A 13,964-nucleotide genomic window follows, 5' to 3' on the forward strand; every position below is an offset into this window, starting at 1 on the left:
ACATAACAACTATTTACATAGCATCTGCATTGTCTTAGGTGTTTTCAGTAATCGAGAGATGATTTGAAGTAGATGGGAGGATATTTGTGTGTTATATGCGAATGCTATACTATTTTATACAAGGACTTACACATCCATGCATTTTGGTATTCATTCGTAGGAGGTCCTGGAAGCAGTCCCCCTCAGGATACTGAGGGACAACTGTATACACATGTGGAGATGGGGCTTTTGAAGTGAGAACTAAGCTTATAAGAATCAGGATGGTTTCTACTTAGCCTTATTAAGAACAGAATTAATTAAATAAAATTATGGAGATGAGTGTGGAAAGCTAGGGCAGGAGAAACTTCGTTTGAGCTCCACGTTTTGTTTAATCCTACTCTGCTGTAATGATTCTCACTATGGGTGACACCTGGAGTTTGCAAGGCAGTTCCTCCCAGTTTGATGCCCAGTCCTTTGGGGCCATCTTCCATCTTCCTTTTGCTCCTCTCTGTTTGCAGATGGCTTAGTGAGCCACCACTGCTGATAGATACACATTTTAGCTTTGGAAAAACATGGAGGGTGAGCAGTGTGTAACACAGCACTGCAGCTGGATGACATCTTCTGGGCCCAAGGGCTCTTGGGAGCTGTCACCCACTGGGGGTCTGCTTTCACTTCCTGGCCTCGCTTCCTCCTCACTACCCCATCCAGGGAACAGGTGTCTCCCCTGCCTGCTGTTTCACACAGAGACGCAGGTGTGCTGATCCTCACCTGTCCAGAGGTGCTGAGTCAATTGTCCTCTTGGTTGCTGCCAGGGTTTTCTCCCTGCTGCTTTAGTTGCCCTCCTGGTACCTCCCAGAACTGCTCACTGGCTTTGCATCCTGTGTTCTCCCTGCAGGCCCCCACCCTTATCCCCATCAGTTTCATCGGAACTATTTTTTCAGGAGTTTCTCAATTCTGATCCAGGCACAAGCAAGCACTCTTGGTTTCAAAAACTTGTTCTTTTTCCCCCTTCTCTCCCTTTTTGGCATTTTCCCCAATTCCCTTACCCCCTGTCATTTTGAGTTAATCTTAGCTGGGTGATGGATATCAGTATGCATTCTTAATTTACCATCTTAACCTAATTTTCTTTCTTAAAGAAATTAACCTTTAAACTTCTGGTCCAAATAATCTTGAGAGTTTACATAGAAACCTTCTCCTGCCAACACCAAAATTATAGCAAGGACAGATAAAATATTTTAAAATGTGAAAATCATGTCATCATACTCAAAAACAACATATTTAGACTGGGCATGGTGGCTCACAACTGTAATCTCAGTACTTGGGAGGCTGAGGCTGGAGGATTGCTTGAAGCCAGGAGTCTGAGACCAGCCTGGGCAATATAGTGAGACCCATCTCTACACAAAATTAGAAAAATACAACAACAACATATATAACTTCAAGGACGAGCAGTAAGCAAGGGCTGAAATGACATATTTTGAGGGCTTTGGAATCAGACCAGGTGCCTGGAGGTGATTGGAAGTTCAACTCTTGCCGACTAATGGGGGCACTGGTGTATGGTTGGGGACTGGAGCCAAGCTCACCATGTGAAAACTGTTTTGGGTGAGCCTTCTCTGTGAGTGCGGGCTTACAATCAGTTTTTGGCCACCAACATTGAGCTGTCTGTGTTAATAGGAAGGGATAGAGACATTGGGCCTTGAGAAGACCAAAATCTGGGCTTCGGTAATGGAAATGACAACATAAACGAGTCATGGAAAGGTGGCCATCAGGAGAGGAAAAAATAAGCAATCATGTAAACCATAAAATAAACACTCCCTGCTAAGATGTACCTGCAAACTAACATGCACACCATCATCAGGAAGCATAGCAACAGACTCGCAAAGTGGGAGAGTGTGACAAAATGGGAACCAAGATACATTTTAAAACAATTGCACTTAAAATCTTTAAGGAGGTAAAATCACAAAACACGAATAAGTAGATTTGAAACTGTCAGAAATCGAAAAAGTGAAAGATGCAGTCAGTGAAAAACTTGCCTTTGCTTCGTTGGTTTAAAGAAAAAGAAATAATTAGTGAAAAGAAGCTTTTCAAACAATGCAAAAGAACTATGTGGTATTCTAGAAAGTGGTGATAAGGTGAAAGACCAAAACAGATTATCTGTAAGATCCCAGCAAGTAGCAGTTTAATACAGATTGTTCCTGCTTTTTATGCATATAGTTTTTTTGTACAAATATAGAATCATACTCTGGACTTTTATAACTTTTTCATTAACATAAACTTTTTTTTGATCAGTAAGTCTTCTATACCCTCAAATCTATACTTGTGCATGGGCGTGTCATAATTTATTTAAACGTTCTGCTATTTTAAGCTATTTTGGACATGCTGTAGTGAGCATCTTTATTTTATTTTTTTAGTTTTTTAAAAATATTGCTTTATTCTGTGTATTATTTTAAATATAACAGTCAATTAGAAACATGTTCCCAGGTAATGTATATAGATCTTATACTTTCTTTGTGCAAGTCTTAGAAGATGAATCAAAGTGTATTCTATTATTCTTCTACATTTCTGGATTATTATATTTTGATTAGAAAAGGTGGTCTGTCAAATCTTTATGTTTGATCCTTTTAAAAATTTCCTCTATATATATATTTTTAATGTCCCAGTAAAATAGGAGAATATACTTTCTCCAGTGTCCACAAAATACGGATTAAATTTAGCTTGTCGGTTTAAAAGCACCTCTATTCTTTTTATTTTTTTGTCTATTTTAATCTAACAAATGATGGAAGAGGTGTATGTAAGGTACCAACTACAGCTATGATTGTGTCATACTGTCCTTTTATTTCTAGTAATTTTTTTTTTTTATTATACTTTAAGTTCTAGGGTACATGTGCATAACGTGCAGGTTTGTTACATATGTATATTTGTTCCATGTTGGTGTGCTGCACCCATCAATTCGTCAGCACCCATCAATTCATCATTTATATCATGTATAACTCCCCAATGTAATCCCTCCCCCCTCCCTCCTCCCCATGATAGGCCCCAGTGTGTGATGTTCCCCTTCCTGAGTCCAAGTGAGCATCTTTAAATGTTATTTAAAAATATCTTTGACTACAAAAATAAAAATATTGAAAACATATAAAAACATAAAACAAAGATCACTAATTTCGTTGCAAAAAAATAAACTTTATAGATGTAACTGTGTGTGTAACTATAGGTGCATGTGTGTGTGCAATAGCCATTTTATTACACATTTTGTTTTGTAACCTCTTTTGTTACTTTGTGAATAGTTTTCTGTGTAAAGTGTAGAGTCATATCACCTATGGGGTGTTTAGTTCTCATTGTAAGCCTCTACATACATAATTAATTCCCATTGTATGACAATAAGTTGTTGTATTTCACTATTATGAACAGTTCTATCAGTTATGGTTTATAAGTAATGTTAAGGTTTTCTTAATACACACTTATGTTCACTTTCAACAGGTGTTTGCTTATGATCATTGTTTCTGGTCTATGGATGAATCTGTCAAAGAAAAGTATGCAGGTAATAGAATCTAGCATCCTGTCGGCTACTGATCGTATAGAAGAGGTGTTCAGTATTTTTTCCTTTACACAATTGCTTGGCAAACCCCCCAAACTAGGTGTTTCATCTGCTGTCACATCACAATAACAATCATCAACACAGAAGATGACTTCATGTGACCAAACATGGGAGCGGTTTTCCCTGCACCCCAAGCAGCAGCCATTGGCTGAGCATCCTCGAATTCAGTTCCGATGCTGTCTACCTGGGGACAGAGTCAGATCCACAGACTGAGGGCTCAGTCCCACAAGACTGCTCCCTCCTTCCCACCAGTGCAGGTCCAGGCCTCTAGAACTTCTGACCTACTGGCTTCCAGTTAGGTTTCCCACAACCTCCTCTTCTGGTTTGATTAATTTCCTAGAGCAGCTCGCAGAACTCAGGGAAACACTCATGTTTAGGGGTTTATTACAAGGGATTTTCTTTAAAGGACACAGGTAAACAGCCAGATGAAGAGATACAGAGGGTGAGGTCCGGAAGGGTCCCAAGTGCCGGAACTTATGTCCCCGTGGAGGTGGCGTGGTGCCTTCTCAGTGTGTGGATGAGTTCTTCCTGTGGGGCCCTGTGTGTTCAGCAATCCAGAAGCTCTCTGAACCCTGTCCTTTTATGTTTTTATGGAGACTTCCTTACATTGGCATGATGGTCAACTGATTAGAAATGTGATTAGACATAAAGCGCATGATCTGAACACAGCGTGTCCTGTCTGTTCAGACTTTTCTTGGCCATTCTGTGTAGCATTCCTTCCTCTAGGATATGAGGCAGGACCTGTGGAATGAGAAGCTCTAGACCCACAATCAGAGGAGAATTTTGCCTCGGGCAGGTAGAAGGAGGGTAGGAGATCAGATCGTTTCCTGAGGCCTAAAGTGCCCCAGCAATGTAAAAGACTGCAACAAGGGTTAATGAGCCAGGAACTATGGATGGTAACCTGTATCTGTATATTTACCATAGGATATATATGAGTACCATAGCATTATTTTGCATAACTTTAGAAAGTACAGACAACACCCTCCTATGTTTGCTATTAGAGTTTTTAATGTTGATTGGAAAATGAGAGACTCACGATGTGCCATTCTTGGTATATGTTGATGAAATTTCATGACTAGTGCACACAGTGGCTATTCCACTCTCACACTCCCCAGCTCTTACATGAGGCTGGGAGCGCAAGGTTGCCCCTTAGATTGCCCTGGAGGCCTGAGATTGGGACGGGAGAGACAGGAAGGCACACTGAAAGAAGGGGAGCACCGGCCAAGGAGAAAAGGAACCCTAGGCCCACCTCACCTGTCAGAGCTTCAGTTTTCTCTCTTTGATGGAGAGGAAGGTACCATATTCTCTCTAAATTTTCTTTTGGCGCTGTAAGTCTGTTACTCTATTCTAAATGATGACTGTCTCAAGCCCCATCTCACCACAAGTTTAGGACTTACAGAGACAGCCTTTGATTGCCTTTATTCCTAGCTGCTTTTGTCACCTGTTTTTAAACAATCTCTTTTAAATATTAAGCATCATATTATTTTGGCTTCTGTTATGAGAAAGATGAATATTACGGCTGTTTTGAAGTTAAGATTGATTTGGTCTAGGTGGCCCAATATCAGAAGTATAAATTAACTGGTATTAAAAAAAAAAAAAAAGTGAAACATAATGGAATACCCTTGCCATAACATAAAAGCATCCAGTTCTTCCATATGGTATTGAGACTAAGTGAGGTAGGGTGACTTGTCAGAGTCACATTCGATTACTGACTGTTGACATATCTCATTTGGCCTGTGGGGGAGAACTTGACTCTGTGATTTATGTCCATGATCGAAAGCTGGGGGATATTTCCAGGCTCTGACTCCCTGTCCTAACTGGTATGTATTATAGATCCTGTAATTAGAAATTGTCACTGAGGGAAAGGAGAGGGGGTTGATATATATGATTATTCTGAACTCTGGTACCCACTAAATAAAAGCATTGGCTGAGTGGTAAATAGTTAAATCCAGGTACACCTGGGTCCCAAGTATAAATTTCAGATATTTATAATCATTGATTATAAAGTGAGCAGCTCATTGGCTCTGCATTGCAGGGGATTCTTAGTAGTGTTTATTTGTTCAAGTATGTAGTACAGGGAGCTGATTTTCCCTCATGTGCTAACTAGAAATAACCTGGAAGGCATAAGCCTTTGGGAACATTCATCAAATTTAAAAATCTTGTTTGGAGATAAATAAGCAGATTATACGTTTTTGAGATTTTTGTTTTTGTTTTATGAATTGTTCATATGTAGTTTTGGCTTAAAATGTCTTTTCTCTTATTCTCTCTCTCTCAGGTCAAGATATTGTTTTCAAGTGCCTTGGGGAGAATATCCTGCAGAATGCTTTTGATGGCTACAATGCGTGTATCTTTGCCTATGGACAGACTGGTAATGTTAAATAACATGGAATCACATAACCATCAGTGAAGGAGAAAGTGGAACCATGTGTATTTTGCTGAATAACATTGCTGATTTATTCCTTGTTATTTTTGCTTTCAGAAAGTATTGTAGATGTTGAAGGTAGTCAATAACATTATTTTAGAATGAACATAATAAAATTAGGATTGGGATCTTTTATCTTTACTGATTTTTCTCACAAGGCACTAGCAGGGTTGTTTTTAAAAAAAATACAGAGCTATGACTGTTGAACATATTACTAGCCATGCCTATAGATCATGCTTTTTTAAGGCTTTCAGAATCTTAAGCAGAGAAAATACCAAAAAGAATGTACTTCTTAATGTCTCTCCAGTAATAACTAATAAACTTTTTGGCTTTTGCATCTCTGTGGTCAAGAAAAGAAAATCTATTTGAAGTGAACTTGTTACTTTTATAAGAGTAAAGCATACAGCTTGTCCAACTAGAAATGTTCTCACCGAAGAACATGTTGGATATTTTCAAGAAACCTTGTGTCGTGTTGAAAGGGCAGAAAGCTGGGGTCAAGTGGCGACAGCTCCAGTCCTGCTCCTGCAGCTGGCCAGCAGAGAGACCTGGGCAGTTACTTAACCTCTCTGCCCTTCAGTGTCCCTTATCTGGAAAGGCTGATGATCATAGACCTTCTTGTAGGGTTGTCATAACGAGTTCCCATGTGCAGACTTTTTACAGAAGTCCTGGTACTTAGGAAATGTGGCACATTAGCTTTAGGTATTATGATAACAATAAAATGTTGCTTGACAAAAGCAGCAGCTTGTAGGTTAAAAGCATGTTTGCAAAAACGCTGGTACTAAAAACAGAATTATACCTAAGTGTCAGTAGTTACTTCTTTTTGGACAGTAGGACTATGGTAATTTAAGTTTTTTGTTTCTATTTTCCTATGTTTTCTAAATTTTATTTAATATATATTTCTTTTACAAAGGAGAAAATGCATTTTTTTTTTTTCCTGAGACGGAGTCTCGCTCTGTTGCCCAGGCTGGAGTGCATTGGCACGATCTCTGCTCACTGCAGCCTCTGCCTCCCAGGTTCAAGCGATTCTCTTGCATCAGCCTCCTGAGTAGCTGGGATTACAGGTGCCTGCCACTGTGCCTGGTTAATTTTTTTGGTATTTTTAGTAGAGATGGAGTTTCACCATGTTGGCCAGGCTGGTCTCAAACTCCTGACCTCAGGTGATCCACCCACCTTGGCCTCCCAAAGTGCTGCGATTACAGGTGTGAGTCACCACGCCCAGCCAAGAAAATAATTTTATATAAGAAAAAAGAAGATTATTCTTTAGTTTCCATACTAGAGTGAAAGGGTAGTGAGTTAATTTGCTCTGGGGTCTGCAGGGAGAACCTATTTTTTTTGTGCTGTGATCACTGGTTGGGAGCAGGCACGATAGAATTAATTGTATGGCTTTTCCAGCTTATTTCAGAAAACTTTTAGACCTCACTATTTCTCAGTTGTTTTAGGTATTTTCTAAAAGTATGAGGATGATTAAAGTAAGTTTCTTTTTCTTTTCTTTTGGAGATGAAGTCTTACTCTGTAGCCCAAGCAGGACTGTCGTGGCACGATCTTGGCTCACTGCAACCTCCGCCTCCTGAGTTCAAGCAATTCTGCCTCAGCCTCCCGAGTAGCTGGGACTACAAGCACACGCCGCCATGCCAGGCTAATTTTTGTTTGTTTGTTTGTATTTTAGTAGAGATGGGGTTTCACCTTGTTGCCCAGGCTGGTCTTGAACTCCTGAGCTCAGGCAATCTGCCCACCTCAGCCTCCCAAAGTACTGGGATTACAGGCATGAGCCACTGTGCCCAGCCTATTTTTCTTTCTAAAGGACATTTGCTTTTCACTTTCTCATGTGCATTAAGAAAGCTTCTGTACTTATTATTCTCATATTTGGATGTATTTCTCACTGCATTTTGCTAAGTGTTTATAATTTATTATGAGCAACAGAAAGAGGGTTATATATTTAACTTCTCAAAGAGATAGTAGTAACTCTGATTTCCGTGTTTTTAGGATCTGGAAAATCTTACACCATGATGGGCACAGCTGACCAACCTGGATTAATCCCAAGACTTTGCAGTGGACTCTTTGAACGAACTCAGAAAGAGGAAAATGAAGAACAGAGTTTTAAAGTAGAAGTGTCCTACATGGAAATTTATAATGAAAAAGTTCGAGACCTCCTTGATCCCAAAGGGTAAACGACTTTGAGACTTTAGTGTTTCAGCATTGTGAACTGAAACAGACTTAAATTGGCTTAAGTACAAATCTTACTTTTTAACTTTTTAAGAGGATCTCGCTCTGTCACATAGGCTTCAGTGCAAGTGACATGATCATAGCTTACTGCAGCCTTGAATTCCTGGGCTCAAGAGTTTTTTTTTTTTTTTTTTTTTAAATCAAGAAATTTCAGGTGGAATTCAGCTCTTTGCGGGCTATGAGGTGAGGGAGAGGCATTATCAGAGAGATGAAACCTGGTCTTTAGGACAGTGAATTTTTAAAGATTCTCAGGAACAAAAAAAAGTGCCCATGATTTCATGGCACAGACTTGGAAAGAGAATTGGGTCAGAAGTCTTAGGAGGCCTTCACAAATGCTGGTTTGACTCTACAGCTGTGACTGAGTGAGGAAAGTGCAAGGTATCTAGAAATCTGTTCACTCCACAGAGAGTTCTTTGAGTTCAGATTTTAAGGAAGCGTGACAGTGGAGAGATGGAGATAATGACCACAGCCTGTGGCTTGTTGATGTAAAAACAATATTAGGAAGGTCAAAGAGCCAAATAAGCTGAGGCCTACAGAAAGTTTGGAGGACAACAGGAGGACATTTAGTTTTGCTGGATGAGGAAGATGATCAAGGAAAAGAGAATCTTAGAGGCAGTGAATCTTAGTGACTCTCAGTCAAGAGCAAACAGAACCCTCAGCTCCTCTCTGTTGTCAGTTTTCCTTGACCAAGATGATCATCTTCAGGGTTCTCTCAGGGAGATTGAATTGATGCTCAGTGCTTCTATACAAACTTAACAAACATTTATTGAGTGATCATTGTATGCCAGGCACTATGCAAGAGCTCACAATGTGGACAGAATGAGAGTTTTGTAAACAAATAATTAAAATACAAGGCAGTCTGCTTTTAACTTGTGAAAGAGGCTCCTACAAATTAGAGAGCAAAGAGACAATGACTGATCTTGCCCTGAGGAGAAGGGAAGATTCCACAGAGTGTACTTGCTTGATCACTTTTGTGCTGAGTGGGAAGTTTGTTCACTGGGAAGTTGGGTGAGAACTACTCAGGCGTAGGGAACAGCCTCTGCCACACCTTGAAGGTATACATTAATCACCTTTGGAGAACGGTCCAGCAGTTCAGTGTGGTCAGAGAGTAGGATGCACAGAAGTTAACATGGAACGAAAGGAGGCCAAGGTATGAGGATCGCTTGAGCCCAGGAGTTTGAGGCTTCAGTGAGCCAAGATCGTGCCACTGCACCCCAGCCTGGATGACAGGATGAGAGATTCATCCTGTCTCAAAAGAAATTAAAAGTGAAAAATGTTCCAAAACAAAGAGGCCAGAGAGTACCTTATGGCCCAGGTACCCACATCCTACTTAATATTATACCCCTGTATATATATATTTTTTGTTCTGCCTTGGATACTTTTTCTTGGACTTTGACCTCTGCAAAGATCATCACTTTTCTGAGATCCAGCCCAGACCTACTCTTTCCAGAAATTCTTAGCTGACTGACTTCATACCTGTTCGTTCTTCTGCTTAATCCAGGGTGCTTGTATGGCATCTTTTCAACTTATCTGCACATGTACAGTCTTTAGTAATTTCTCCTATGTTTGTCTTGGGTATAGTAATTAACAGCTTACTTACAGTAATTAGTTAACAGGTGAATTCCGAAGAGCTTCGTATTTGCATAGCTCCGGATCTAGGTCCTCTACTTGTTACCTATTGAGCACGTTTTTTACGCTTTCTAGGCCTAACTTGTGGGCCTAGAGGGAACTTGAAGAGGGAAATGATAGGATACAATTATCCTCAGAGGGCTGTTGTGAAGATAGACTGGGATGATACACCTGAGGTCTTAGAACATTTGCTGGCATACAGTAAGTACTCAATAAGTAGTAGCTGCTGCTGTTATCTCCCCAGTGAAAATTTCTTGGAAATTTTCTTTTTTTTTAGTTTCTGAAGATTCAAAGTAAATGGATTAAAATCTCTAAAGGTGAATTTTGGTCAAAGACCATTTGAGAAAACTTCATTTTTTATTCACGTACTAATTATATTAATTCAGCATCTAGTATGTGGTAATGTAATTATGTGGTTTTACTCAGGAGATAATAGAGGATACATTAAGAAAAAGGAAATATGAAAGGAAAAAAGTGAATAACAGAATATATACTGGGGTGAGAAGTAAATCAAATACTCTATATCTACTTTATCCAGTTACATGGTAATAAGTGACATTTTTTTGTGGTTGATCCTAGGGTGCTATAGATTTTAGATTTAAGAGTCATTTCCTTATCCTCTGATTTTACTGTTTATATGAAGCGTTATTCTAGAACTATCCTTTTCTTGCTTTCTTTATTATGGGTATTAGTGATTGAATGTGGTTCAGCTTACGTGCTAGTCATTCACTGTATGTGTTCAACATTTCTTCCCTTCCTCTCCTGCCTTCTTAGTTACTAGCACTCCCTCTCCAAATGATGATTTCTTCCCTTCCTCTCCTGCCTTCTTAGTTACTAGCACTCCCTCTCCAAATGATGATTTCTTCCCTTCCTCTCCTGCCTTCTTAGTTACTAGCACTCCCTCTCCAAATGATGATTTCTTCCCTTCCTCTCCTGCCTTCTTAGTTACTAGCACTCCCTCTCCAAATGATGATTTCTTCCCTTCCTCTCCTGCCTTCTTAGTTACTAGCACTCCCTCTCCAAATGATGATTTCTTCCCTTCCTCTCCTGCCTTCTTAGTTACTAGTACTCCCTCTCCAAATGATGGAAGCTAACATTTGAAGTCCTCTTTGTCACCTTAATCTCTCTCATCTTCATTTTGTTAGTGAAGTCTGTTCATTCATCTAGTGATTCTTATGTGACAGGACTTGTGCTAGGAACTGCAGACTCCCAAAGTAATTAGACATTATTCTTGCCATTCTAGAGCCCAAAGTTTATTATAATACAAATGGATAAAAGTAAATTAATTCCTGCCTAAGGCGAGGATAAGGAGAGCTGACTAAGAGGTGGTCAAGAGCAGATTATAAAGGAGCATACGTATCAAGCTGAGGAGTGATGCCTCTTCATAGGCATCAAAGAACCACCAAAAAACTTGAAACATTGGTTGGGCATGGTGGCTCATGCCTGTAATCCCAGCACTTTGGGAGGCCAAGGCAGACGGATCACTTGGGGTCAGGTGTTCGAGACCAGCCTGGCCAACACGATGAAACCCCGTGTCTACTAAAAATACAGAAATGAGCTGGGTGTGGTGATGTGCACCTGTAATCCCAGTTATTCAGGAGGCTGAGGCAGGAGAACTGCTTGAACCCGGGAGGTGGAGGTTGCAGTGAGCTGAAATCCTGGTGCTGCGCTCCAGCCTGGGTGATAGAGCAAGACTCCATTTGAAAAAAAACAAAAAAACAAAAAACTTTAAGTATTATAATTTATTTCTTTTTTAAAAAAGATTTTGTGTAGTTCAAAAATGGACACACATTCGTGGTATAAAATAAGGAAAAAAATATAAAATGAAAATCACCAGTAACCTCATCATTAACACTCTTTTTTATAATTTAATTTTTAATTGACAAATGAGAATTGTGTATGTTTATGGAGTACAGTGTGTTTTGATCATGTATATATTATGGAATGATTATATCAAGCTAATTAACATATCCGTCACTTCACCCACTTACCTTTTTTTTTTATGGTGCAGACATTTAAAATCTACTCTCAGCAATTTTGAAACACACACTGTGTTACTGACTGTAGTCACCATGCTGTGCAATAGATCTCAAGAACTTACTCCTCCTAACAGAAACTTTGTACCCTTTGACTAACACCTCAACAAATATTCTTAATATTTTTGGTTTATATTATTAACTATGCTATCTGTGCTCTACAGTTTTCTCAGATGTCCTTTACTGGGTTTATTAGTTCCTTGTTTGCTAAGAGGGTTTTTAAAAAAAAAAAAAAAAAAAACTTACAAATATTTAATTTTAATTTTATTGAATCTTTTTTCATGCATTTATTGAAATGATCGTACTTCCTGCCTCTGCCCCCTTAGGCTGTCAATGTGATTAAAGTGCGCGTATCTGTTTTCCAGTGGTTGATAGCCTAGAAGCCCTGAGATAAGCCCAGTTTTGTATTTTGAAATCATTAGATTCAGTTTATTGTCTTGTTTGTCTTTCTTCATGACAGACTGGTCTATAGTTTTCCTTTCTTGCACAGTTAACATTTACTGAGTTTCTGCTCTTTGTACCACATTCTGTGTAAGACAAATAGATTTTTCATATTTATTTGACTCTGCATTCTTTGTAGTAGCAAATAGACATCCCACAATGTACCCTTTGAGTGATGTGATATTTAATCACATTATGAAGTTTTCTTCCCAGTGAAGATTTTAAAGTTTGGTTTAAATTCTTCTGGGATCAAGTCGGTTGGTTTTATTTATTTGGGGTCTTTCTTGAATTCATTGTATATTTTTATGGAGCAGAGCTGAGTCCTTTTTAAAAATAGGCTATTGTTAAAAAATCATTTCTTTGTTTTTCATGAACAGAAGCCGTCAGACGTTGAAAGTCAGAGAGCATAGTGTGTTGGGACCTTATGTCGACGGACTTTCTAAACTGGCTGTCACAAGCTACAAGGTAACAACATCCTGTGTGTGAACTACTTAAATTTAGTGTAGTAGGGTGGGCTCTCTTTCTTGGCTTACTTTGTTGTTTTTTAAAATTGCATATATAATAGCATCACTTAATAAATCCATTTTTACAAAAATCCTAAAAATGAGGTAGTTGATCAGAGACCAGTGAATAAATATAGACTAAATAGGATGAGGCTTTTAAATGAAAAGTTATCAGACTTAGTGAATCTAAAGTGGGTTTGAATCAATCTAGAAAATTGTGAATTTTATCTTTTGTTGTTGTTTTCCCATTCTGGGGCCCACTTATACTTCCTTTTGCAGTTAATGTTTTTACTTTAAGGCTTTTTATGTATCGTGTTGAATTTTTTCTTAAACATTATTCTTTTAATAGAAAATTGTGATTTTCAGTTTTTGGTGATGTGTGTCAGTTAGGATTGTGTTCAGTTGCACATAACATTAAAAAAAAGTAACAGTTCTTTGAAATAGGGATTATTACCTGTTTTGTCCATTATATATTCTCAGTGTTTGAAAAGTACCTACCCTATGGTAGGTGCTTTCAGTATACATTTGAAAGTATGAATGAATGAATGATGATTGAAACAAGACTTTTAATGGAAAAGAAATATGGAGGTAGACTCTCCAGGGCGGTATGGTGGCCCCAAATGTGTTATTAGGGACCTAGATTCCTTCCAGTGGTCAACATAGAGCGGTGTGGTAATGTCCTTATTCCCATAGTTCAAGATGGCTCTTAGAACCAACACGTGATAGCATGCCTACTCCTTGAAGGAGAATTCCCAGATGGCCTATTTTAATTTTAAATCTTATTCACTAAAATGTCATGTGGCCAGAGTGAGCTGCAAGGGCATCTGGGAAATGTAGTCTCTTAGCTTGGCCATATGTGCCAAGTTGAAGATTGGGCTGTGTTACTGGAACGAAGTGAAGACTGGGTAATAGGAAGCATCTAGTCAGCTTTCACACATACCCTTTTTCTCACTCCTCAGTAAGATCCTTGTAAGGCAGATGGGTATCATAGCTCTGCATTGTTATTAATACAATTAAAATCCAGGTTGGTTAACTGTTTTAGAGCTTATAACATTAAAAAAAAAAAGAAAATCCCTTGACCTTCCTATTGTATTTTGTTGTTTCTCTTTTTTAGTAGTAGTAGCAACCAAGTGGTAAAT

At 38.9% G+C, this 13,964-nt stretch overlaps 1 protein-coding gene across 4 annotated transcripts in view; it reads left to right on the top strand.

Annotated features, from left to right (window-relative positions):
- The window catches only part of KIF13B (kinesin family member 13B), a 198,629-nt gene that overhangs the window by 68,754 nt on the left and 115,911 nt on the right, over positions 1-13,964 (top strand). For all 4 annotated transcript variants that reach the window (XM_010370897.2, XM_010370896.2, XM_030937676.1 and 1 more), the window contains exons 4-7: positions 3,454-3,514; positions 5,847-5,939; positions 7,977-8,157; positions 12,700-12,787. In XM_010370897.2, coding sequence (XP_010369199.2) covers positions 3,454-3,514; positions 5,847-5,939; positions 7,977-8,157; positions 12,700-12,787 — 423 coding nt within the window. The remainder of the gene's footprint in view (positions 1-3,453; positions 3,515-5,846; positions 5,940-7,976; positions 8,158-12,699; positions 12,788-13,964) is intronic.

This window comes from Rhinopithecus roxellana, chromosome 9 (assembly GCF_007565055.1).
Source record: "Rhinopithecus roxellana isolate Shanxi Qingling chromosome 9, ASM756505v1, whole genome shotgun sequence".
Taxonomy (NCBI): Eukaryota; Metazoa; Chordata; class Mammalia; order Primates; family Cercopithecidae; genus Rhinopithecus; species Rhinopithecus roxellana.